This window comes from Fistularia commersonii, chromosome 1 (genome assembly GCF_037954325.1).
Source record: "Fistularia commersonii isolate RoL2024-O1a breed Wild chromosome 1, RoL_Fcom_v1.0, whole genome shotgun sequence".
Lineage (NCBI taxonomy): Eukaryota > Metazoa > Chordata > Actinopteri > Syngnathiformes > Fistulariidae > Fistularia > Fistularia commersonii.
The window spans coordinates 19,131,341-19,153,823 of NC_141284.1; the positions used below are offsets into that span (position 1 = coordinate 19,131,341).

Sequence of the window (22,483 nt, forward strand, 5' to 3'; positions counted from 1 at the left end):
TGGCTGTTTTCAGTCCTGCAAACAAAGTTCCTTTTTTCGTTTGAGCATCACAGGACTTCAAGGAAGTACAGATGCAAAGTTACATGAATACACAACGTCACATGTCACAACGTAGATATTCGATAGTTTTGGCTCACTGTCAAACCAGCAGCCATCCAATTATTCCCTAGAGGAATTCAGCACCAAGCATTGTCACTGGAACAATGGGAATAAGTTATTTATTTACACAATATCCTTACTTACTGCTTTATTTACTAAAATACTATTCATTGTTTCCACACACATAAAATCTTATACTTATTACATACAAATATAGAATGTCGTATTGCATAAAAACAATTGTTTTGGAACAGCAAGTTTTAAGACAGCATGAAAAAGACACATGAACTCAAAACACAACCTACCCTTCCTTTATAGTACAAGAGAAACATTTTCATTTTAAATGGTATTACAGTTGTTTTTACTATGTATGTAAAACCTAGGAGAATGAAACCACACGAGGAAGAACAAGCTGATACAAAATCTCAAAAGGTTAGTGTCCAGTGGGGGGGCCCAAAAAAAAAACCATCTACAAAACTGCCTTTTGAGGAAAGAGAAACGATCCTGGACGATCCTGTTCTTACGGTCTACACTCGCTAAAACTGGCAGAGTTCACCTATTGGCTACACACCTCAGTCCACCTCCATTTCTTTGGTGCCAGATTTGGTTGGCTGGGTTCCTTTGCTGTCTTCCTTTGCCTCCGCTCCTTGCTTAGGAGCTGGGCCGTTATGAGGACCGCCGCACTGATCGTTCTGCTCGGGAGCATCCTCTGCCGTGGGCTTTGGCCTAGTCACCACTGGGTTACATGTATCTTGCACTTCCTGCATGAATTGTGTGACAAAAGAAAGTCTTGAGTTGTAATCACAGAAAATCACATTCAGTCTTATAGTGGCCGAGGCTATACCTGTATTTTAGCAAGAACATCTGCTACTTTGACCGCGGGATCTTGAGTGATAGGTACTTTGCTCTGTGCGTTAATCTTGCTGTTCATCCACGCCATGCTGTCATTGATGGTTTTCTCAACGACGTTAATCTCCGCAGCACTCAAATGTAGGTACCGTTCATCCTGTGGAGATTATGCCATGTGAAACACAACAGTCGTCTTCCGGATGAACTCACTTATTTCACAAACAAGACATTGAAGGGACTTATTGATTTGTGAAAGTGTTGGCAGACCTTTGAAAAAAGCACCTACAATGACCAATGTTTTAGTGAGTGGGAATGGGGAAGGCTGTGTCTCAGGTGGTAGAGCGGTCGTCCCTCCGATTAGAAGTTTGGCAGTTCAATCCCTCGATGCTTACCAAAGTGTCCTTGGGCAAAACACTGAGCCGACGGCCCGGTTAACACCTTGTATAGCAACTGTGTCGCCGAGGCTATGTGAGTGTGTGTGGATAGATGAATGTGACCCGGTGTGCGGGAACCACAAGGAGGTGAAAGCACTACATAAGAGATGGTTTCCCACTGAACTGGTGCGGTGCAGGTCAAACATAAAAAAGAGAAGAACACCCATCCCAGGAGCACAGTGTTCACACCTATTGACTTATCAGATCCAACCAGGGCACAACGCTTATCATAGGGGGTCATGGGAAGGTGATAGAACAATTATTTGACAAAAAGACAAGGAGCATCACCGAAGCAAAACAATTTACTTTCTGTTTGTAGCCATCCACAAACTTCATGTAGAGCTGTAGTGTTTTGCCCAGCTCTTCAAAAGCCTTGGGTCTGTCCTCGTGCTCTTGGTGGCGATCCTGAATGGGTTGTCCCAAACCCTGGAATAGAACACCAGAGAGAATAGCCTGGCGCTTTATCATGGGTTTACCATTGTTAGAAATCTTGTAGGATGGAATAAAAATGAAACCTTCAGTGCGTCCAGCTTTTCCATATAGATGTGTTTGGGTTGGTCCTCTCCATCCTCATACAGCCAGGTCTCCATGTCCTCCAGCAGTAGGGTCAGCCTATTACCGTCCTGGTGGTAAAAGTCCAATGTATAGCAGGAATTGGCATGGTCCACCTTTGCAGTGTAGTTGTCTGTCCATCATCAGGGCAACGCCTCTTAAGACGCACTTACCTCCTCTGTGATGAACCTCTCATAGATCCCACAAAGTTTATCCCGTAGATCGTAAACATACTCCTCCACAGCATTTTTGGCATCATTTAATTCTTTGACCATTTTGTCCTGGATAATCATCTGACGCTATGGGAAAAAGCCAAACGAATAAAAACCTCTACAATGACGTTTCCATTCAGAATATAACATACGCCCAGTTACTTAAGATGGGTCTCTTTCAGCGTTTAATGAAGACAGAGCATAATGAAACCGCTGACATATGTCTGAGATCAATACATTACAAACATAATACAATATACGTATATATATATTTGGGGCAAAAAGTATTTAGTCAGCCACCAATTTCGTAAGTTCTCCCACTTAAAAAGAAGAAAGAGGCCTGTAATTTTCGTCATGGACAGAAAATCCAGGAAATCACATTGCAGGATTTTTATTGACTTAATTGGTAAATCCCTCAGTAAAATAAGTATTTGTTCACCAAGAAATAAGCAAGATTTCTGTCTCTCACAGGCCTGTAACTTCTTCTTTAAGAGGCTCCTCTGTCCTCCACACGTTACCTCTATTAATGGCACCTGTTTGAATTGGTTATCAGTTTAAAAGACACCTGTCGACAACCTCCAGTCACCCTCCAAACTCAATTATGGACAAGACCAAAGAGCTTTCAAAGGACACCAGAAAGACTGAATCTGCAATAGGTAAGTAGCTTGGTGTGAAGATATCAGGTGGGAGCAATTATTAGACAATGGAAGACATACAGGAACACTGATAATCTCCCTGGATCTGGGGCTCCACGCAAGATCTCACCCCGTGGGGTCAAAATGATCTGAAGAACGGTGAGCAAAGATCCCATAACCACACAAAGGGACCTTGTGAATGACCTACGGAGAGCTGGGACCAAAGTAACAAAGGCTACCATAAGTATCACACTACGCCGTCAGGGACTCAAATCCCACAGTGCCAGACGTGTCCCCCTGCTTAGGACAGTACATGTCCAGGCCCGTCTGAAGTTTGCAAGAGAGCATTTGGATGATTGTGAAGAGGATTGGAAGAATGTCCTATGGTCAGATGAAACCAAAATAGAATTTTGGTCAAAACTCAACTTGCCATGTTTGGAGGAGAAAGAATGCTGAATTGCATCCAAATAACACCATACCTACTTTGAAGCATGGCGGTGGAAACCTCATGCTTTGGGGCTGTTTTTCTGCAAAGGGACCAGGACGACTGATCCGTGTGAAGGAAAGAATGAATGGGGTCATGTATCGTGAGATTTTGAGTGAAAACCTCCTTCCATCAGCAAGGGCACTGAAGATGAATCATGGCTGGGCCTTTCAGCATGACAGTGATTCCAAACACACCGCCGGGCAACGAAGGAGTGACTTCGTAAGAAGTATTTCAAGGTCCTGGAGTGGCCAAGCCAGCCTCCAGATCTCAACCCCAGGAAAATCTTTGGAAGGAGTTAAACGTCCATTATGCCCAGTGACAGCTCCAAAACATCACTGGTCTAGAAGAGATGCATGGAGGAATGGGCCAAAATAGAAGAAACAGTGTGTGAAAAGCTTGTGAAGACTTACAGAAAACGTTTGACCTCTGTCATGGCCAACAGAGGGTTTATAACAAAGTATTGAGATGAACTCTTGTTATTGACCAAATACTTATTTTCCACCATAATTACTAAATGAATTCTTTAAAAATCAGTGTGATTTTCTGGATATTTTTTTTTCCTCAGTCTGCCTCTCACAGTTGAAGTGTATCGATGATGAAGACTACAGGCCTCTCATCTTTTTAAGTGGGAGAGCTTGCACAATTGGCGACTGACTAAATACTTACTGTACATACCCCCTTGTACATGCATTAAGATGAGGCACATCCAATGTTATGAGTGAATTTCACTTCAATCAAACAAAGACTGGGCTTTTCCACGTGCCACCAGGGCCACTCACTTCATGCTCCACAAAACTGATGAGGACCTCACTGTCCAGCTGTCGGATTCTGTTTGCGACAACGGGCAGATCAACACTCTTCAGCCTGACTTTGGGCTTACTCCCCCCTGCTATCGAGTCCTGCTTCTCTCCAGTGGAACAATCCTGGATTTTGGACATCAGAAACTCCAGTCAGGCTTTCCAACTGCACCGAGCATGCATTCATTTGCACACAGGACACTTATCTTGCAAATGGGGCAAACCGCTCCACATGCTCCTCTCTTGTTCGCCCTCCATAAATCATTTAGTCTCACGACACATGGAAATGGTAATTCTGCTTCTTATCATTTTCACAAGGGGTCAACACGGACTCATATGTAGAGGAAAAACACAGATGTGGCCTCAAATACAAAACAATGGTGCTGCGTGTCCATCTGCAAAAGAACTGACCTTATTGGCGGAGCTGGCATCCTCGTTTGTCTGGTCTCCCTGGATGTGGCTCTCTGGATCGACCTGCATTTTGGTCTGAGACACAACGAAAATCACGCTGTTCTTTGTCCTTTATGGACCAGATGTAACATGCATTTGACCTCTGTGAGAAATATTCCATTAAAACTAATGGCTGACACTGAATTTAGATGAGCCTTCTATTCCATTTCACTGACACACGCAAGCACATTGCAGCTCAGTGCATTGTAATTCCAATCCACGGGCAACATCTAACCAGAAGCTGGACTTTAGTTAGTTAGTAATAGACACCGAATAATCATATCTGATGTCATAAACAAACACGATAACACAAAAGATGGATGGCATCCAGCTGGGAAGAGAGCGGGCCATCTCCGTGTCACTGAAGATTTAACAGTTAAACAGACTGTGGGGATGTTGTTTAATTACTGCCTCTGGTATTTGACCCCAGCAGGTAGATATCGGAAACTTCTCATATCTGTCGGTGGTGAAGAACCTCTGGGATGAGAGGAGGAATGTCTTCCAATTGCCACGACCTGATTGAACAGTAACAGGTCATCTACTTTTAATCGTTTTTAATTGTTAACCAGTTTGAGTAGGTTAAGGCGAACCATGACCTCAATGAGATCTGTGACTTGTGCATCAAAGTCACGTTTCTGATGGTAAAGGTGTCTCACATAGTAAAAGAATTGCTGTATTCTATACTTCTATAACTCGGAGCTACATAGCACCTAAAAATATGACAGTAAAACAAGTCCTATCGTTTTTATCTGAATGACCAAATCCCTGAGTGAGGTGTTTTGACTGTGGAACACTGACCTGCTCCGCTGCTCTGCACTTGGTCTGCACCAATGGCTCTGTGTCCATTTGCATGTCCTCCGCCTCTCCTTTCTGTTTCTCCATCAGGGAGGCGCTGGACACACTGAAGATGCCGTGGATGTTGAAACGCACTTTGACTTTGACTTTGGAGCTGTCTCCATCCGGCTGTGGTGCCACGTTCTGTACAAAAAAGCATCCTGGTAATAGATTGGAGACAATTTCTTGATTATAAAAAAGGTTGGATGAAAGTAGAGAAGCAAGTTTCCTTAAGATAGAGACAGGTGATTTCAGATATGGCAGGCGACGCCCCCAGAGAGCATCTACTGACATCGGCCAGGTGGCTCATTAACAATCACGTGCTTTTCATTCTGACTACCATGCGCGTCCCTGCAGGGACGCACAAAACTACACAGGACAATTGCATATCTCCTTCCAACTGTGGTTGGTCTCCCTCCCAGCAAAAAAATGGTAATGGGGGGCAGGGGGCTTCTCAGTGTCGGGATTTGTGATCTCAGAAAGGCCTCACCTGGTGCTCGGCTGAGAGGCTGACTGCCCAATCAAAACTGAGAAGTTAGAGTATTGGTGCCTAAACAGAGCTGAGTGTGAATTAGGGACTCAGAAGAGCCACGAGAGTCTCTCTGTCTGTCTTTCTAAACACACACACACACACACACACACTGACACTCAATATACTTTATATATGTAGAAAATCCTGGCCATCCTAAAGTTACACTCATGTGCACGCAGACCATTTCTATTAAAAGTGTGTACATTCAGCAGCAGTACCTATTCTATGGTCTGGGTATGGGAGCTCTTGAGGGAGGCTGTAGATGGCTTCCAGTTCGAAGGGCTCCTTCTTGTGGAAGGTGATCACTTTGGAAAACGGCGCTGTATGATTCCTCCCAAAAACTTCACACTCTCTGAAGTGAAAATATAAAGAAGATCCCAGTCAATAAAGGTATGAAACCACATTAGCCTATGAATTTCAAACCGATGTCTGATTTGGTGTAGTGAGAGTATCAAAGTACATCATTGTGACGTAACTTTCAGCAAAATCACACTAAAACTCCTCTGAAGTCTGGACGACCGTGGATATAAACTGTCATTGGCCTAGAAAGGCACCCTACTCCAATCTGGTGTTTGGACTAATACTCCTCTTGACATGCTTTGGGCACTGGGGACTGTAAGAGGTGCTTTAGAAAGAAATCTGACCGGACTTAACCCAAATATAGCTAATCTAGAAATAAAATGTCCTCACCCCACTCCATCCTCTGTGGGTGATTTCCAGCGGAGAGTGATGGGGAAGGGGACGACATCAGTGATCGAGAATTCCCGAACCTTAAAAGCTGGGGATAAAATCGCACACTGCATCCGAATCAGCCGCATACACCCCACAATAAGGAAAGCCGTTAGCAGACGTGAAGAAAAGCACAAGCTTGGCAATGTCAGAGTTAAGCATGCTGTACCTGGAGAGCACAGCCTCTGGCCACAGCTTCGTCTGCGTTCAGTGTGGTGCTCACATCTTTGCCGAAGAATTTACCGATCCTCTCTTTGATAGCTGGCATTCTGGTCGCTCCACCGACGACTTCGACCGCATAGATGTCATCCAGACTCAGCCCTGCCACAAATAAAACCTTCTTTACATTTGAATTTAATTCGACAAATCCAATCCCAGTTGGAGAACATACCCGAATGTTCCAGGGCAGCCCTAAGCGGAATCTCGATTCGCAATAAATATTGGCCGCACATTTCTTCCAGCTGGCTCCTGCGGGATGCAATTCAAGCATATTAAGATGCTGAATTTTTTTCAAGTGGAAGAGAAGCCAGTTTAAAAGAGGCTGGGTACCTGTTCATCCTGCTGGACACATCCGTGTCGTTCATGAAGCACTCAATGTTCAGAGGCAGGTCAGAGGAGTTGGCGCTCATGAGCTTCTTCAGTTTCTCACATTCCTGGTGTAGTCGCAGCAGAGCCCTGGGGTTCTCCCGCACATTGAGCTTATACTTGGACTTAAACTCCTCGCAGAAATAATTCACCAATGACTCATCAAAATTACGCCCACCGACGTACGGGTCGAACGCTGTGGCGAGGACCTGGCAGGAGAGTGTGAGCCAGCTGGAGGTCAGAGATTCCAGAATCCAACCGGGATTCTGTGACATAAAGGGTCACAACACTGACCTTGAGTTTGCCTTTGTTGAAAGCCGTGATGGAGACCTGAAATGATGAATGTCCCATATCCACAAACGCCACATTTCTGGGCTTCTCCTCTGGAGCAGGAAGGTCCTGCTTATAGATCCCGTAGGCCAAAGCCACTGTGAAGTCAGTAGAATGCAAAAGCATTGAAAAGGTTGTCGGTTCTAGGGAAATGAATTGCAATCAATTGCGACCCAGTCAAATGTATCCCATAGCACAGTGCTGGCATACTTCTACCCATCTTTCCCACCCACTCCAGGATTCATTGCTCGTTTGTCAAAACACTGACCTGCGGTGGTGTCATTAATGAGCCGTAAACAGTTCAGCCCCGCTATTTGAGTGGCATCAAACACAGATCGTCTCTCAGCATCTGTGAAAAAACTTGGGACCTGCGGGACGGAGCAGAGACGAAGGTCTTTCTTCGAACCACGGAGGAAAATATCCCGATGATGCTCAAAAATGTTTTCATCACGCACAGAGATCACGCAGTCGACGACCGGCTTCTTCAAGGCGCCCTCGGACGTCTCCTTCAGTTTGGTGAGTAGCATCCCTGTGATCTGCTCCACGGTGAACACTTTGTCCTCATCCAAATACCGCACCTGTTCACCCAACACAAGGGAAAGCTCTTAAAGCTGAGACACGTGTAGCTGGTGAACTCAATGAACAAATGAATGACTGAAGCGCCATGGTTGAATTACACAAACAGGCGTGTGCGTACTGACAGCACAACACAGCAGACGACAACAGTTTGCACAGAACTTGACCTTAATCCCAGCGCTGCCGTTGGCCAGTCGATGTAAGGAATAAGGCAGTTTGCCTTTCTCTGCTTCAACAAAGGGGTCATCGAATGCTCTGCCGTGGAACTTTTTGAAGCCGTGGATTGTGTTTCTGAAGTTGCTTATAATCTGAAACAAGATGATAATTGGCATCCCGTCATTCCTTCGGGTCTACTGGCTGCGATCAGGACTGACTCGGGTAAAACACAAACAAGGGACATATTTCAGGGTCTTTGGATGACAACAGTCAGACAAAAAGAGACCTCTTACTTGACTCTTGGCTGCATTTCCGACCATCCGGTTCTTGGAGGTCAGTGACACACAAGCCCTTGATAAGGGAAAACAATTGCATCAGAAATGAGCTGTGAAAACCCACAAAGCCCAGGTGTAGCTGACTGAGATCTGAAAACAGAATTGCAGGTCAGCTGCTGGGAGGCCTTCTGACTGGGAAAAAGTCTGGGGAACAAGCACTATCTAGGACAGAGACACCGAGCAGGTCACCTTCAGGAGTGACAAACAAAAACCATGTTGCGTGATGTTCAAGTCTTCCAACTCGTAGTGGAGAGTAGGAATAGAATAGTATATGATATATGTCTAGTATATGGTAAGAACATTATAATACACAGAAGAAGATTCTTCCAAGGTTCAAATGGATTCAAGATACCCCCTTGACCATATCGAAGGTGCGCTGCACCTCTGCTCAGGGCCGGGAAGGGATGCTGTAGAAGATGAGGACAGAATGTCGATTTGTTACAACGATGACACAAATCTGTGATTCTTGAGATTTTGCCACCGACCCCGGTGAATGAGCCCCGATGCCTCGGTGACACCCTGACCTCGAAGAGTCAAACCGGTGGATTGTATTCAAAAAACATCCTTTATGTTCAAATCTTCTCCTTCTGCAAGTTACTTATTGTAACCGGTGTGTCTCAGGCGACCTTCCCGGCACGGATCCACGCCGGTGCGTGGATTCGGCGACCCGGTATCTAAGGTCCTCCTAGCAACCGCCGGTCGAGGCGCCCCGGCATCCTACTTACGGCGTGCACCGGTCGCTGTACTCGTTGGCCACCGTCTCGATGCCGCCGCTCCGGGCCACCGCGATGTGGCAGTTCTGGGAGCCCACGTCCATGCCGACCACGGACATGGTGCGTTGCTCGGCCCGCGGCCGGGGACGGTCTTTCTCTCCGCGGCTTAGAGGTTCACGCCTGTAGTGGCAGAGAGCGGGACGGGCTCGCTCTTACGTAAATTGGTGCACCGGCGGAGGGCTCGTCCAGCTTAATCCCAGAGAGATGGAGGGCAGGGCGGGCTACCCTTCTGCGCGGCGCCGCTGACTGCTCCCAGCAGATCGGACGCCCGCCCACACGGCTCTGATTGGCCGTGTCGCTCAGGTTGCCGCTCCGTGATTGGTGTAGCAGCCGATCGATAACGGAACCATCTAGAAGCCGCTCTGGCCTACGTCATCGTCGGAGGTGAGAGCGGCGGGAGAGCGTCCAATCACATCGGGTCATTGGGATGCGCGTGCGGACACGCCCACCTGTCGTCACTTCATCGCACGCGATCTCGCTCAGGACACCTGTCAATCAACGGTGTTTTTACTGAGCAAAGATGAATTCATGACGGAAATGTATTAACATGAATTCATTCATTCATTCATTCACTATCTATACAGCTCATCAAGCGGTGAGGAGGTTGATCCCCTCCCAGCCTCCCCTTGTCTCGCCATCCAAGGGGAGCCAACAGAAATGGTGAAGGAGTACAAATACCTGGGCACTGTCTTCGACAACCTCCTAAGGTTCTCCTCAAGAGATCATCGGGAAGTGTCACCAACCGCAGTACCTGCTCAGGAAGCTGAGGTCATTTGAGGTTAGCAGCACAAACCTAACCACATTCAATTACGCCTTCATTGAGAACGTAAAGACCTTCTCCTCCTGCTGGTTCCACCCCATTACCCAACATGACAGGAATCTCCTGAAGTGCAACGCCTTGGTCTGCTCCAAAATTATTGACCAACCTCCCCAGACGTCTCACCTGCTTTAACAATACTCAAATATTTAAAATAGCCAAAAAGATCCTTGCAGATCGGTACCACATCCTTTCGAGCTTTTGAGTGGCTCCCCTCTGGTTGTAGACTGCTGCCCCGTCTGCAAAACCCAGAGGAGAAGGGCAACCTTTGACCCCAGAGCTGTTCAAATGCCCCAAAAACCCTGCAAACCCCTCATAGCCAAGTGATTATTCTATTCTTTTTTTTTTTTTTTCCACTCTCCAGACTCTCTGCATTCAAATGTGACCCTCCACAAGCCCTGTGTAAGATGAGAATTACAAAAACGGTCCCAATTTAACATCGATTTTTTTTTTCATTTATTTCTATGTCTGGGAATGATAAGGTTCATGTCCATGTGACCCCTGCCCGTCCGCCCTTCATCAGCTACATCCGGGACTTTCTTTTGGAATGTCCGATGACGTAAGCGGAAATACGTCTACCGTCGCCCGTTCGAACGCGCGTCACAGTTCAGTCTATGATCACAAACGTTACAAATGAATATTATTCGGTCGCCAAGCAGCTCGAGTGAAGATGTTTAAGAGTTGTAATATCCAAACTTGCGTGGCGAGTGTTCCTTAATATTGGCCGCGGCTCATTGGGTGTCTCGTACTGATTTCGTTTACCCTTGATTCCTAAGAAGGACGTTTCCTACACACTTGTCCTTGATTCCTCACATGCGCCGGAGCGAACGTTCATATTGGAACCGGGCCGAAGAAGGAAGAACAGGAAGTGCAAGTCGAGCAGGCTACGTTAGCCCGCTAGTGTCAGTCAAGGCGGTGAGCTCGGCATCAACATCCTGGTCAACATGGGACTGTTCGGTAGGACTCCCGAGAAACCACCCAAGGATCTGGTAGGCCCCCCTCTTCCGCCTGCCTTCCCGGCTGGTGACATGTTTGTCGTTATTTTGAATTCATTCCATACGACGGCAGAAGTCTAGCTGCTCTTGCTAGCGCTGCTAGCGCTAGTTAGCTGTGCTTCAGCTCGGCCGTCCTCTCGCTGCTTCTTGACGGGTGAGCCGCCGATCTTGGTCGGATTCAAAACACCTGTCAGCACCTCTGTCAGAAATCCCCGTTGACCTCACTATATGTTTGTTTTTAACTTCACTCCGAAGAAACTGGTAGTTTGCATACTAGCCACCCTGCTGTCGGTCGCTCCGATGTAAACAAACACCCAGAGAGTGCTTTGGCAGAGCTGTTGTTTGAGGAGAGATGTCTTTATGCCGAGGCTTGACATGAAATTGATGTTGTTTACTTTCAGATCAATGAGTGGTCTCAAAAAATCAGGAAGGAGATGAGAATGATCGACAGACAAATTCGAGGTAAGGCAGGAAGCAGCTCTTGTCTGTACCTAAGGAGAGATTTAACATTTTAGGACATTTTAAGATTTTAGTTTACTTATATCATGCAGGCTTGTACTTTTATGAATACATTGTCCAGTTTTTGTAAATATAGGTGGTGTTAGAGAAAACGAGATTGTATTCTATTAATTTTCTTCAATTCTTTAATTTCTTCAACCAGAATAGAATAGCAATGAATAATGATTGATTTATGTCAGTAGCACTTGAGACTTTGAGTTATTGAAAGAAAAAAAAATTGTATGTATGTATTCCCATAAGTCCCAACAGTTGAACTCTGCATAAAATACTTTTCTTTTTATGCACACCCTCTGTGTCAGACATTCAAAGGGAACAAGAAAAGGTAAAGCGATCCATCAAAGATGCTGCCAAAAAAGGCCAGAAAGATGTGTGCGTTATCCTCGCAAAGGAAATGATACAGTCAAAACGAGCCATCACTAAACTCTACGCCTCCAAAGCCCAGATGAACTCTGTGCTCCTCAGCATGAAGAATCAGCTTGGTGAGTATGGGGTGGCAGTGGAGCAAAATGAACGCAAAAGTTTGATCATTGTTGTGTTTCAGTAGTTCCTTTTTTTTTTTTTTGTTATTTTCGCTGAGCATTATCAACTGCTCTACAGTCTTACCAAAGGGACTATGTTTGTCTGTCTCCAGCTGTTCTGCGTGTTGCTGGGTCCCTGCAGAAGAGTACAGAAGTCATGAAAGCCATGCAGAGTCTTGTCAAAATCCCAGAGATTCAGGCCACGATGAGAGAGTTATCAAAGGAAATGACGAAGGTCAGTAGCAGCGATGTTGTGAACTCTTGTGTTTATGTAACAAATTGGAAATTTAAATGGCATCTATCATAGCAAACATTTTAAAATGTGACATCATGTTCATGTATCAGGCTGGCATTATCGAGGAAATGCTGGAGGACACTTTTGAGAGCATGGAGGATGAAGATGAGATGGAGGAAGCAGCGGAGGAGGAGGTTGACAAGATCCTATTTGAAATCACAGCAGGTGAGGATACTTGTGAAATCAGCCAAATTCACATTTTCTTAGAATCTAAACCAGTGTCCCATTGCTTTCGTGTCTTGACTTCATTTGGCATTTTCATTACCTTTTGCTTTGTCAGGTGCTCTCGGCAAAGCACCCAGTAAAGTCACGGACGCATTACCTGAAATGCCAAGCGGTGCCACTGCAGCTGTGGAGGAAGAGTCTGAGGAGGACATAGAAGCAATGCAGTCAAGATTGGCAGCTCTGAGGAGCTAAAGTGAAGTGCTCTGTCAGCTTTCATTTGTTTGTCCCATTCAAGTCCAGAGACAGTTGTGGATCAGGGTTTACAGGCTGGGGCATCCCGCTGCCTCACAATATAATTATCACACATAATCATGTGGGGTTAACTTTGTGCTTTGTCTTCAGTTATTTTATTTTACAAGGGCAATTGTTCTACTCAACCAGAAAATGGTGGCTTTAGTATTTTATTACCAATGGTAACCGTAGGTAAGTCTATTATCCAAAGTCAAAGAGAAGGTTTAAGAAAGTGTAAATACTGTAAGTATGTAACAGCCTTCTGTGCCTGCAATGTTTCATCATATTCACCGTCCAGAGTTTTGGACCGGTGGCGGACATGCTTGGGGAGTCAAAGGGGTTGTTTGAATAACCTGACGAAAACCAACATCCAAAAATGTTATCTTCGCTCACAGCTCATTAGTAGCTCTAATGTTTTGATTCTCAAAGGCAAAAGAGGTGGATTCTCCTTTGTAGCCAGTTTTGTGTACAGTCAGTTTGAAACTATGCTGTATTTCATCCTACATGTAAAGTACAGTTTGGAAAGACACACGCTGTCCTAATTAGTTTCATTAACACTAAGCTTGTAAATTGTTTGACTTTGTTTTATGATTGATTTCAAGGGTGGTAAGTGCAAAAAACGTTTATCGTGGGTGTTTTTTCTGTATGGGTTTTCATTTTGGGGGGGAAAACAGTATCACCAGTAGGTTATTACTGATAAATAAATTGGGGGGGGGGGGAAGAATAATGCTGTTACCAGAATAAAAGGTGTTTTCTGTGTGTTCTGGTGCACAGAGCTGGGATGGGGGGAGGGGGGGGTGACGTTAATCTGATGTATCCCACTCGTGGCTTTTTCATGCATGGTCAGGACCAGTGAGCGCTGGCGGGTGGGGGCTGCTGCTCCCTTGTGGCATAAGGAGCAACATCAGGGTCTGGCCTGGAAAGATTCCCTAAGAAGGACCTTCAATGAACCGGGGCAGTTTTTGCCTAATCTTACAGAGTTATACAAATTTACAAAGTCCAAATTCTGCCCTTCCAAAGCACCACGCTGCTTTTCCAGACTTCTCCATGTGTTGGTGTCTCTCCAGTTTGACAGACAGGATAGAACTCACTGACTTTGTCACTGCTTCATCTTTTATTTAAAATTTTGCTTCCCGGATCCTCCCAGATCAGTCAGAGTCCCCGGCCTCCTCTCAAAATAAAGGGTTACCTTTTACCCAAACAAAGCTCCCCTTTAGCACCTTCTGTTGGGTCCGCAAGGGACAAACACAGGCCGGACCTGGGTCGATCTCATGTTGCAGGTGCGCTCAGAAAGGACAAGCAGGAGGTCTGAGACATAACACCAAATCCATTTGGCAGCGTTTTCCCACATGACATCTGCAGGGGCTGGTTGCTGGGCAATGGAGCACACACTCTTGTAATGTATGCCGCTGGATCTTGCCCCAGGAGTGATGTTTAGGGCCAGCTTCTCACCCCTGCTTACTGAAGACTCTGGAATTGCCTGTATTTACCATTTACCACTGTCAGGATAAAAAAAAGCCATCCCTCCTCTTGCTGGCTGTCCTCTGATGCACTTAAATATATCTCCCAGACATTTGCAACCAGAAGCTCTATTCTAGAGCCCTTGTTCTTGTAAAGCACTGAGGATTTGACCTCGCCCAGCTCAAGAGACTGGGATAATTTCTTCATCCTTTCACGGACCCCACCCCACTCGTGACACTGCAGTCCCGCCATGACGTCATGGTTTCCCCTCACGGTCACGAACGCGCACACAAACGCTTCATAAGGTTATTGTAATATCCATATTATAGGACTCCATAACCAGAGCAGTAAATGTAACCCCCCTCCCGCTTCTCCACGCCCCACAGACGCGAACCCAACACCGCCATCTATGGACGCCAGTCCGCGTCCTCGGCTTTCATCCCGCGTCACGTCGCCGGCCGTGCGCGTCCGGACGCTGCCGCCGGGCCGCGCCTGTCCTCTGGAGGAGGAGACCCGAGATCCCCCGCACCCCCAGCCCAGCCCGCACACCGCGTCCAACCGCACCGCAGCGCCATGGTCTCCTGGATCATCTCCAGACTCGTGGTGTAAGTCCTCTCCGCCCGTTATTACCCTGCTGAACGTATGTATGTATATATATATATGTGTGTGTGTGTGTGTGTGTGTGTGTGTGTGCGCGGGAGATGATGGGTGGGTGGGGGGGGGGGTCTCAGACGGTGCAGCGGCGGCGCGTCTCGCCAGCCACCCCGGCGCTCCGGTCCACCCGGCCCGGTCCCGCCGGCGGCCCGGTAGGACCGGACACGGAGTGCAGATGTCGTTCGGTTATTCAGAAAAAAAAGGGGGAATAATATGTGTTTTGTGCCAATTCACCGATGTGTGTCTGTGTTTGTGTGTGTGTGTGTGTGTGTGTGCGTTTGCGTGCGTTGCTGAACGTCTCGTCTCGTTTTAGAGCGGAAAAAGACAAAGAGCTGATCTAGAATATCGAGTTCTCATCCAGAGATTCTTAATTTCCAAATCTAATCTTGGTAGTGTGTGTGTGTGTGTGTGTGTGTGTGTGTGTCTCAGCCGGACAGCTGAATGTCATTCGGCGGAGAGGCGTGTGCGTGTGCGTGTTGACGTCCCACATAGAAGAAAAACAAAAGGGATGGGTCAGTCCTCTCAGGTTACACGAAGGCCGACATGTTCTGGGCTCCATGTCCGCGAGAAAATAATAATAAAAATAAAAATCAGCTCCCCCACCCCCTTCCCGGGGCCTAGCCTTAAAAATAGTGAGGTCATTAAATTTAGAATCCCAGATCTTGTTACGCAGACGGGGTATGATTTTACGCTCAGGGCCCTAAGCAGTGCTTCACCCGCCAGAGAAGGTCCGATGCGGGTCAGTAACCCGATTCGGTCTCAGCTGTCGTCCGCGGTGTGGAGCCACAGGTGTCTGAAGGACAGCTCAGGGTGTCTCCTGCGGTCCGACGTCTGGAGAGGACACCCTGAGGATCGGGCAGAAGGAGAACGGTCTCCATAGGAGCGGAGAAACGGACTGACCCGCTCACCCGTGTCTCCTCCCAGGCTCCTATTCGGGACCCTCTACCCAGCCTACTCGTCTTACAAAGCCGTGAAGTCCAAAGACGTCAGAGAATATGTGAGTGCGTCGTTTCATTGCTTCTCAACCACCGCATCACTCCGGGATTTGGAGCTCTGTGAGCAGTCACCTTGTCACCCTGTCACCTTGTCACTCCAGGTGAAATGGATGATGTACTGGATAATATTCGCCCTTTTCACCACTGCCGAGGTTTTCACAGACATGTTCCTGTGTTGGTGAGTACCTCCTCCCCCTGCTGCGTCCATTCACGGAGGAAGTACTCAGGGGTTCTTAATATTCCGGTCGCTCCACATTTCCGCCGCAGGCTTCCTTTCTACTACGAGCTGAAGATCGCCCTGGTGGTGTGGTTGCTGTCCCCGTACACGAAAGGCTCCAGTGTGCTCTACAGGAAGTTTGTTCATCCCACGCTTTCCTCCAAAGAGAAGGTGAGGTTCCATCCTTCCTGTGGTCATCTGACGCCACCGCAGTTCGTCCTCTTTGTGGGGGGAAAAAAAAGGCCGAGTGCTAGGACCTTCGCTTTCTCCGAATTCCCCCCTCTGGTTCAGCTGGTGATTTTTATTTTTGCTCGATAGAAAAAGGAAATGTCATTGTATTCATGTTTTCCCCCATGAGTCCACCAGGACAGAGACGGTGATGTTCTGCTGAGATCAGCAGAGGCGGTTCCGGCAGCGGGGGAGCCGGCCGGCGGAGCGTGAACCATTGACACCTGTGTTGTTTTTGTCCCAGGACATCGATGACTACATTTGCCAGGCCAAGGACAAAAGCTATGACACGCTGGTGCACTTTGGGAGAAAGGGGCTGAATGTGGCCGCCACCGCCGCAGTCATGGCTGCAACAAAGGTACTGCAGACGCTGGACATTCGTAGCAGTGGGCCGCGGGCGCCGAGCGCGTCTGTTTGACTGAGCGAACGTCCAAATAACGAGACTGGTTCACCCCTCGTGACTTCCAGTAGACTTTTGCTCATTTCCCCCAGAATCCTTCGAAAAACTTCTTGAAAACCTTATTTTCCTCAATTGACTTCAAGTGATTTCATGCATTTTCTCTGTCTCAGAGGGGATGACCATAGTAGTGCACGTGGCCCCCTCCCACCGCAAAGGGAGTTTGTCAAGCATATTCCGCTTGGCAAATATAACCCCTGAGCGATTATCACTGAACAGAGTTGTGATCAAATGCCTGGATCAGTTATCGTTTGCTCCTGGCGTCTCCCTCCAGGGCCAGGGCGTCCTGTCGGACAGACTGAGGAGCTTCAGCATGCAGGATCTGTCCTCCTACCAGGCTGACTCTGTGGACGACGACCCGGGCTCCATCCCTCCGTCGGCACCACCGCAGCACCGGACCCGGCCCATGATGCGCAGCAAATCGGAGGGTGAGTGTCCTCCTCGGGAGGCGGAGCGCGTCTGACGTAACCTCCCCGGAGAAAGAGGGATCGCACAACCGGTCTGAGCCCTGCAGGCTTCCCACCTTGTTTCGCCCCGATACCGTTCGCCACTCTGGTTTTCTGCAGGGCCCCAAAACCCCGCCCTGCCTTCCTGTGCGGAGCCACCGAGACCCCTGGGGTGGCGGCCCGTCCGTCCTGTGATAACACTCATGTGTGGCTGCAGGGATTTGTTCTCGATCAACATCACGGGGGACTTTTTTTATCTTTCATTCTGCAGGGTGTCATATTTTTCACCCGATAATTATTTCTTTGTCTGTTAAACAAGTTACATTTCTAAATCGCTTGATTACACAACCCTAGATGAGGAAACAAGAGGGCGGAGTCAGGCTCTTTGCTGCTGTGTTCCTTGTTGATTCAGTGAGTTTCTTTGTGTCCGCTAGCATTGCATTTGGAATATGGATAGGATCCCACCTTTTTCCACCGCAGTCCTGGAATGGATGTTTCTATGCAAATGTAATCACCGGCTGGTTAAGACGCCAGCTTCTTATTTTTCTCAGTTAAAGGCCCGCATCCACAGCTAAATCCTCTGAGTCCTAAGAATATACATAGTATAAGCAGTGCTCCCCCCGCCAGATAGTATATAATGTCTAATTTGGTCATTCTGGTTTCCTCCTCAGCCCCTCTTCTGATGGTTTCACTTAATAGCATCTGCCTTCCTGGTTTTCGACTTAAATATGAGCTGATTCATCCAGGAAGGGATTTGACCTTTGACCCAGCTCACAGGCAGGGTGTGTGACATGGATGGATGGATAGATGGATGGATGGATGGATAGATAGACCTCCACTTCACTCCATGCACTGCTTTGAGGCCTGCATGAAGCTGCTGGGCACACACACACACACACACCCACATACATACACACACCGTCCTTCTGGCACACAGTGGAGGAAGGCTTAGAGCTACTTCTCCCATCAAGTGACCTCCTGTGATCTGACACCTCGCAGCTTCAGTGGTGTTGGTCCAAAACACTTCCCCAGTAACACAAAGAGTCTGGAGGAAGCGCTTGTAGGGAAGGTCTGGGTTGTAGCAAAGGTGTTACCTAAGACAAGCCCTCTGAGAAACACCTGAGCTCAGGATGGAGAAGTGCTTCTGTTTGACCTAATGACTTCCTCGGGGGGTAGAAACCGTTGGGTCATCCATCCTGGTTTTGCAGACCTGAACAGATATTGTGGTTCACACTGATCGCCTCACTCTTCTAAGCTGTCACATTGTCCACGTTCCCCAAGGCTGACTCAAAAGTGTATTTTTAAATTCCTTTATTACACAACACTGATTGAATTCTGCAGATGCACAAATTGGAAGACAATAACGCCATTGATCATCAGATGGGAAACCAGTTATAATTTCCACTGACCAGAACCAGGTGAGCCTCGTCCTCAAGCTGCTGGCAGGCAGGCCCGGGGGCGGGGGCGGGGGCTCCGGCGGACTGACGCTGTGCTCCTTCCCGCCAAACCACAGGACAGGACTTTGACAAGCCTGGGTATGAGGTTGTGGGGTACCGACGGTGGGACCCCGAGGAGGTGGAGTCCAGGACAGTGACGCCTTCTGACACTCAAGCCCTGACCACGCAGTCCTCCACGGTGCCTCCCACGCTCACCCCGACCCCTCCAGCCCAAGCACAGGCTGAGGAGGAAGGGAAGGGGGTGCAGGCGGCATCGGGCTCCCCACAGCTCAGGTTGAGTAAAAGGAAAGCCCCCGAGGTAAAGTGCCTGCTGCCCAGCTGCTGCCCCTCACTAACTGCCCCTTGAGAGTGGAGCTTCTGGACTGACCTACAGGCTTTCGCCGCCCGAGAGCGTCCGCAGCAGTATGCCGCAGACGTGTTTTCTGCACTCGCGTTGAATCATGCATTTGACTTGCCGGAGTTCATGTGAAGGAACGGCTCGTGTGTTTGCAAATGTGCTGTACGTTGGCGTTACATAACAACACGTGTGCCGATCACACCTTCACCCCACATGTCCTGCTTGTTGTGGAAACCGCTCAACAGGGTTGTCAACATTTTTCTGTCAGGAATCCCAAAATAAAAAGCCCAGGAATGGGACTCGTGATGCTGCAGGCAGGCATACAAAAAGGCCCATTGAGGTTCTGACTGCGGCATTTAGGTGTTTTGCAATTGAGTTTTGAACATTTCTAAATATTTCTGTGTCTGAAGGTTCTGTCATCCAGCTCATGGTTAATCCTAATCCGAGGATCTATGAATGTTCTTAACAATTGGTAATTTGAAGGGTATCTCCTGAATGGTCAGGGCAGGTTCCCCCTGATGTTCATGAAGTTTCCTGTTCATTAAGAGCCTGTTTTTCAAATGACATTTTTAAAGTAACTTCGGACAGAATCTAATCTGTGTGCAAACTCTTCAGCTGAAACTGTCTGGTCCTTAGAGCGGTCACCTTCCATCGGAAGGCCTCCCCCGTTCTTTGAGTCCAGACCCGCCCGTTGGAAACCCCTGCGGTGAAAGACTCCTTGCATGAACACCTTCCCTCCATGTCAACGTGTGTTTGTTGTGAATTTAATGAAGCAGCGATGCGTGAAAGAATCCCACCGCCAGTCTGTTTGACTTGAGGACTCACTCAAATGTCGACTGTCAAAAAGGTCACGAGCAAAAATCAACAATGATTTTCCGAAAACTTTAGTTTTTCCAAGCGAAGACTGATGTTGCTCCTTCCTCCAGACCTGGAACCATCTGATTTATCTCCATCGCTGTCTCTGCTCTTGTCCTCACCCCTTCTAGCCTCCTCGTAGAGTCTTAAGGCCTCTCACAAGATCCAGGAGCGTCCTCCCTTCAAACAATGAAGCCATGTGAAAATGTCCAAAAGACTACTCCGGCTGCCTTTGCTGCAAGACTTCAAATTACCAAACGGCCAAATGCTTCATGACCGGAGCAGCTTTGCTTTGGGAAAAGAAAGGTATTACCAAAGTGACCTACCCACCCCTTATCAGTATAGTTTATAGCTTGTGGCTCATTATTTTGAAAGTGAGGTTTCTGAAAGGACAAAGGAGTGAATGGGCTCCACACCGATGCACCATTTTGAGTTTGCGAGTTCTGTATCTATGTACCGCGTGTTTCATCCGATTGTTTTTCTATAAACCTCGGAAAGACACGTGCATGAGTGTCTCGCCGCTTGTCGGACCGCTGTCGATTCAACAGAATGTACTGTCACCGACGGCGGCTTTGCGAGGGAGAACATGTCATGAGCCAAGGATCTGAACCACACACACGGCTGCACGTCAGTCCGACAAACACAGTATGGATCAGTTTCGATCAGCTGTCTTGACGATCGGGCTGGAACGGATACCCAAAAGCCTGGCTGATATTGTATTATTACTGCTCTCTCAAAAAGATTGATATTTGAGTAGCATTTAAATGTTATTGTACTTTCGCTACTTTCAAGACATATTCATGTTGATATTCTGTTGATACCCCCGGCGACAGGACATCAACTTGAGAAAGTTGGGGGACAGACTTGACATTTAGGTTGAATTTCAAACCAACCACGAGTCCTGGTCAAAATCAGTGAGAGCCTCTGTGGGAGAATGTCAATTAGAAAGTTACAGTTTCCACAGCAGCTGTTGTCAGCACTTACCGTTCAAATAACATCCGAACAAACAGCGACGGTTAAACACGTCCGGCATCCAGCCAGGGGAGGAGTGTGACCTGACTCGATATCTGGGAAGAGTTGGTCTTGGCTGACGTGAACACAGCGACGGATGATCTGCCGCAGTTGGCCTCAGTCGTGTGGCAACAAAAAGTAATCCAGCAACGGCAGAAATACTCTGTTACTTAGCTGTGAATTAAAGCCTTAACGAAAATACAGCAGAGGCGGAAGAACTGTTTCAGCTCTTGGTGTAGAAAACTTTCAACTTCACAATGCAATCACGTTTGCACTAAGTGAAATACTGCCCTGGATACGTCAGAAAACATGAAGTAGCATTCACACTCCCACGAGTAATCTATAGCTGGGTGGTTCTTCTGTGACAGGAGTTCCCAAGATTTGTATCCCATAAATACAGTCAGTGCCACAGAACATCTCATTGGAGCTGGCTGTTCTGACAATCACCTTTCCTTCTGTTTGGGAGCCTGAGGGCAAACGGGGACATGTACACAAACTTTAAACATCTTCCATGTTGAAAAGCACTGTGTGGTCTTCTATGTTCACTATGATACTTCAAACATTATCACCTTCTTCTCGCTTCTCATTTTTTGAATTTCAAGAGTGACTTTATAGGTTTGCAGGTTTACAAACTCATGCTGAAGTAAATATCAGATGGCGACTTAGTACTTGTGCTTCTACACGTCTTTGTTTTGAACCTGATTTTCTTCACTCAACCTGTCACTGTCAGGCAATGGTTGGACTTGCACAGTAGGATTTAGGACTTTCTTCATTGTTACTGTAACGTTTTTGTTGAATTCTGAATCGAAAGCTTCTCAGGTACAACAGTTCTGTTTACACGTCATTCACTCTGATGTACATACAAGTTATGCACAAAAAAAAAGCACCAGGTAAACGTGAGTGTGTGTTTCAGCATTAGCAGTGTCAGTGTGGTGTTAGCAGGCGGTTTCCTTCTATTAAACTTAATCCGACGTAAAACGGAGAAATGTGTCGCGAGGCAGCAGATTTGTCACAGTGTGCATCGATTCCAACGCTCATAATTGCATGATGTTCATTTTTATGGAAATGGGATTCGGTCCGGCGCTGGGACCCACTGGATTCTTTGTTGGCAAACAGCAAATGCCAGTCTTTGGGTTCGTCCGTGAGAAGAGCGGAGGTCGAAACATCGGGCGAAAGCAACATGGCTTGTTTCCCACCGCTTCGAGGACGAGACTCCATTTTACACAGCAATCCTGCAATTTGTTCTGGCCGGCCAGAATGTCCGATTCAATCTTAGCTTGACGGTGGAGCTCCAGTGGAAAAGCACTTATGTGTTGACGTGATGGTTCCTATTTATTTGTTGTATTTTTGTCAGAGCATACACTTTACCGCTATTAAAAACTGAACAAATGATTGTGTTT

General features: G+C 47.3%; 3 protein-coding genes across 3 annotated transcripts; 2 read left to right on the plus strand and 1 right to left on the minus strand.

The window, feature by feature from the left end:
• Nucleotides 1-199: 199 nt before the first annotated feature.
• hspa4l (heat shock protein 4 like) lies at nt 200-9,726 on the minus strand. Its single transcript, XM_086152704.1, has 19 exons — nt 9,318-9,726; nt 8,551-8,608; nt 8,269-8,409; nt 7,981-8,103; nt 7,794-7,893; nt 7,490-7,623; nt 7,160-7,404; nt 7,002-7,078; nt 6,780-6,931; nt 6,572-6,678; nt 6,100-6,233; nt 5,314-5,510; nt 4,477-4,551; nt 4,048-4,191; nt 2,108-2,233; nt 1,898-2,005; nt 1,689-1,808; nt 944-1,105; nt 200-860 (listed from the first exon to the last, which is right to left on the minus strand). Exons 1-19 carry the CDS (start codon nt 9,422-9,424, stop codon nt 672-674), a joined length of 2,499 nt encoding a protein of 832 aa, XP_086008830.1. The 5' UTR covers nt 9,425-9,726; the 3' UTR covers nt 200-671.
• A 1,034-nt stretch (nt 9,727-10,760) lies between these two features.
• On the plus strand, nt 10,761-13,711 carry chmp3 (charged multivesicular body protein 3). Its single transcript, XM_086154983.1, has 6 exons — nt 10,761-11,171; nt 11,579-11,639; nt 11,996-12,175; nt 12,328-12,449; nt 12,560-12,674; nt 12,790-13,711. The coding sequence occupies exons 1-6, from the start codon at nt 11,127-11,129 to the stop codon at nt 12,924-12,926; spliced, it is 660 nt and encodes a 219-aa protein (XP_086011109.1). The 5' UTR covers nt 10,761-11,126; the 3' UTR covers nt 12,927-13,711.
• Nucleotides 13,712-13,777: 66 nt separating this feature from the next.
• On the plus strand, nt 13,778-22,475 carry reep1 (receptor accessory protein 1). The gene is made up of 9 exons (XM_086152716.1): nt 13,778-14,731; nt 14,813-15,031; nt 16,005-16,077; nt 16,177-16,253; nt 16,343-16,463; nt 16,765-16,878; nt 17,252-17,405; nt 18,937-19,178; nt 20,204-22,475. The coding sequence occupies exons 1-9, from the start codon at nt 14,685-14,687 to the stop codon at nt 20,273-20,275; spliced, it is 1,119 nt and encodes a 372-aa protein (XP_086008842.1). The 5' UTR covers nt 13,778-14,684; the 3' UTR covers nt 20,276-22,475.
• Nucleotides 22,476-22,483: the final 8 nt, after the last annotated feature.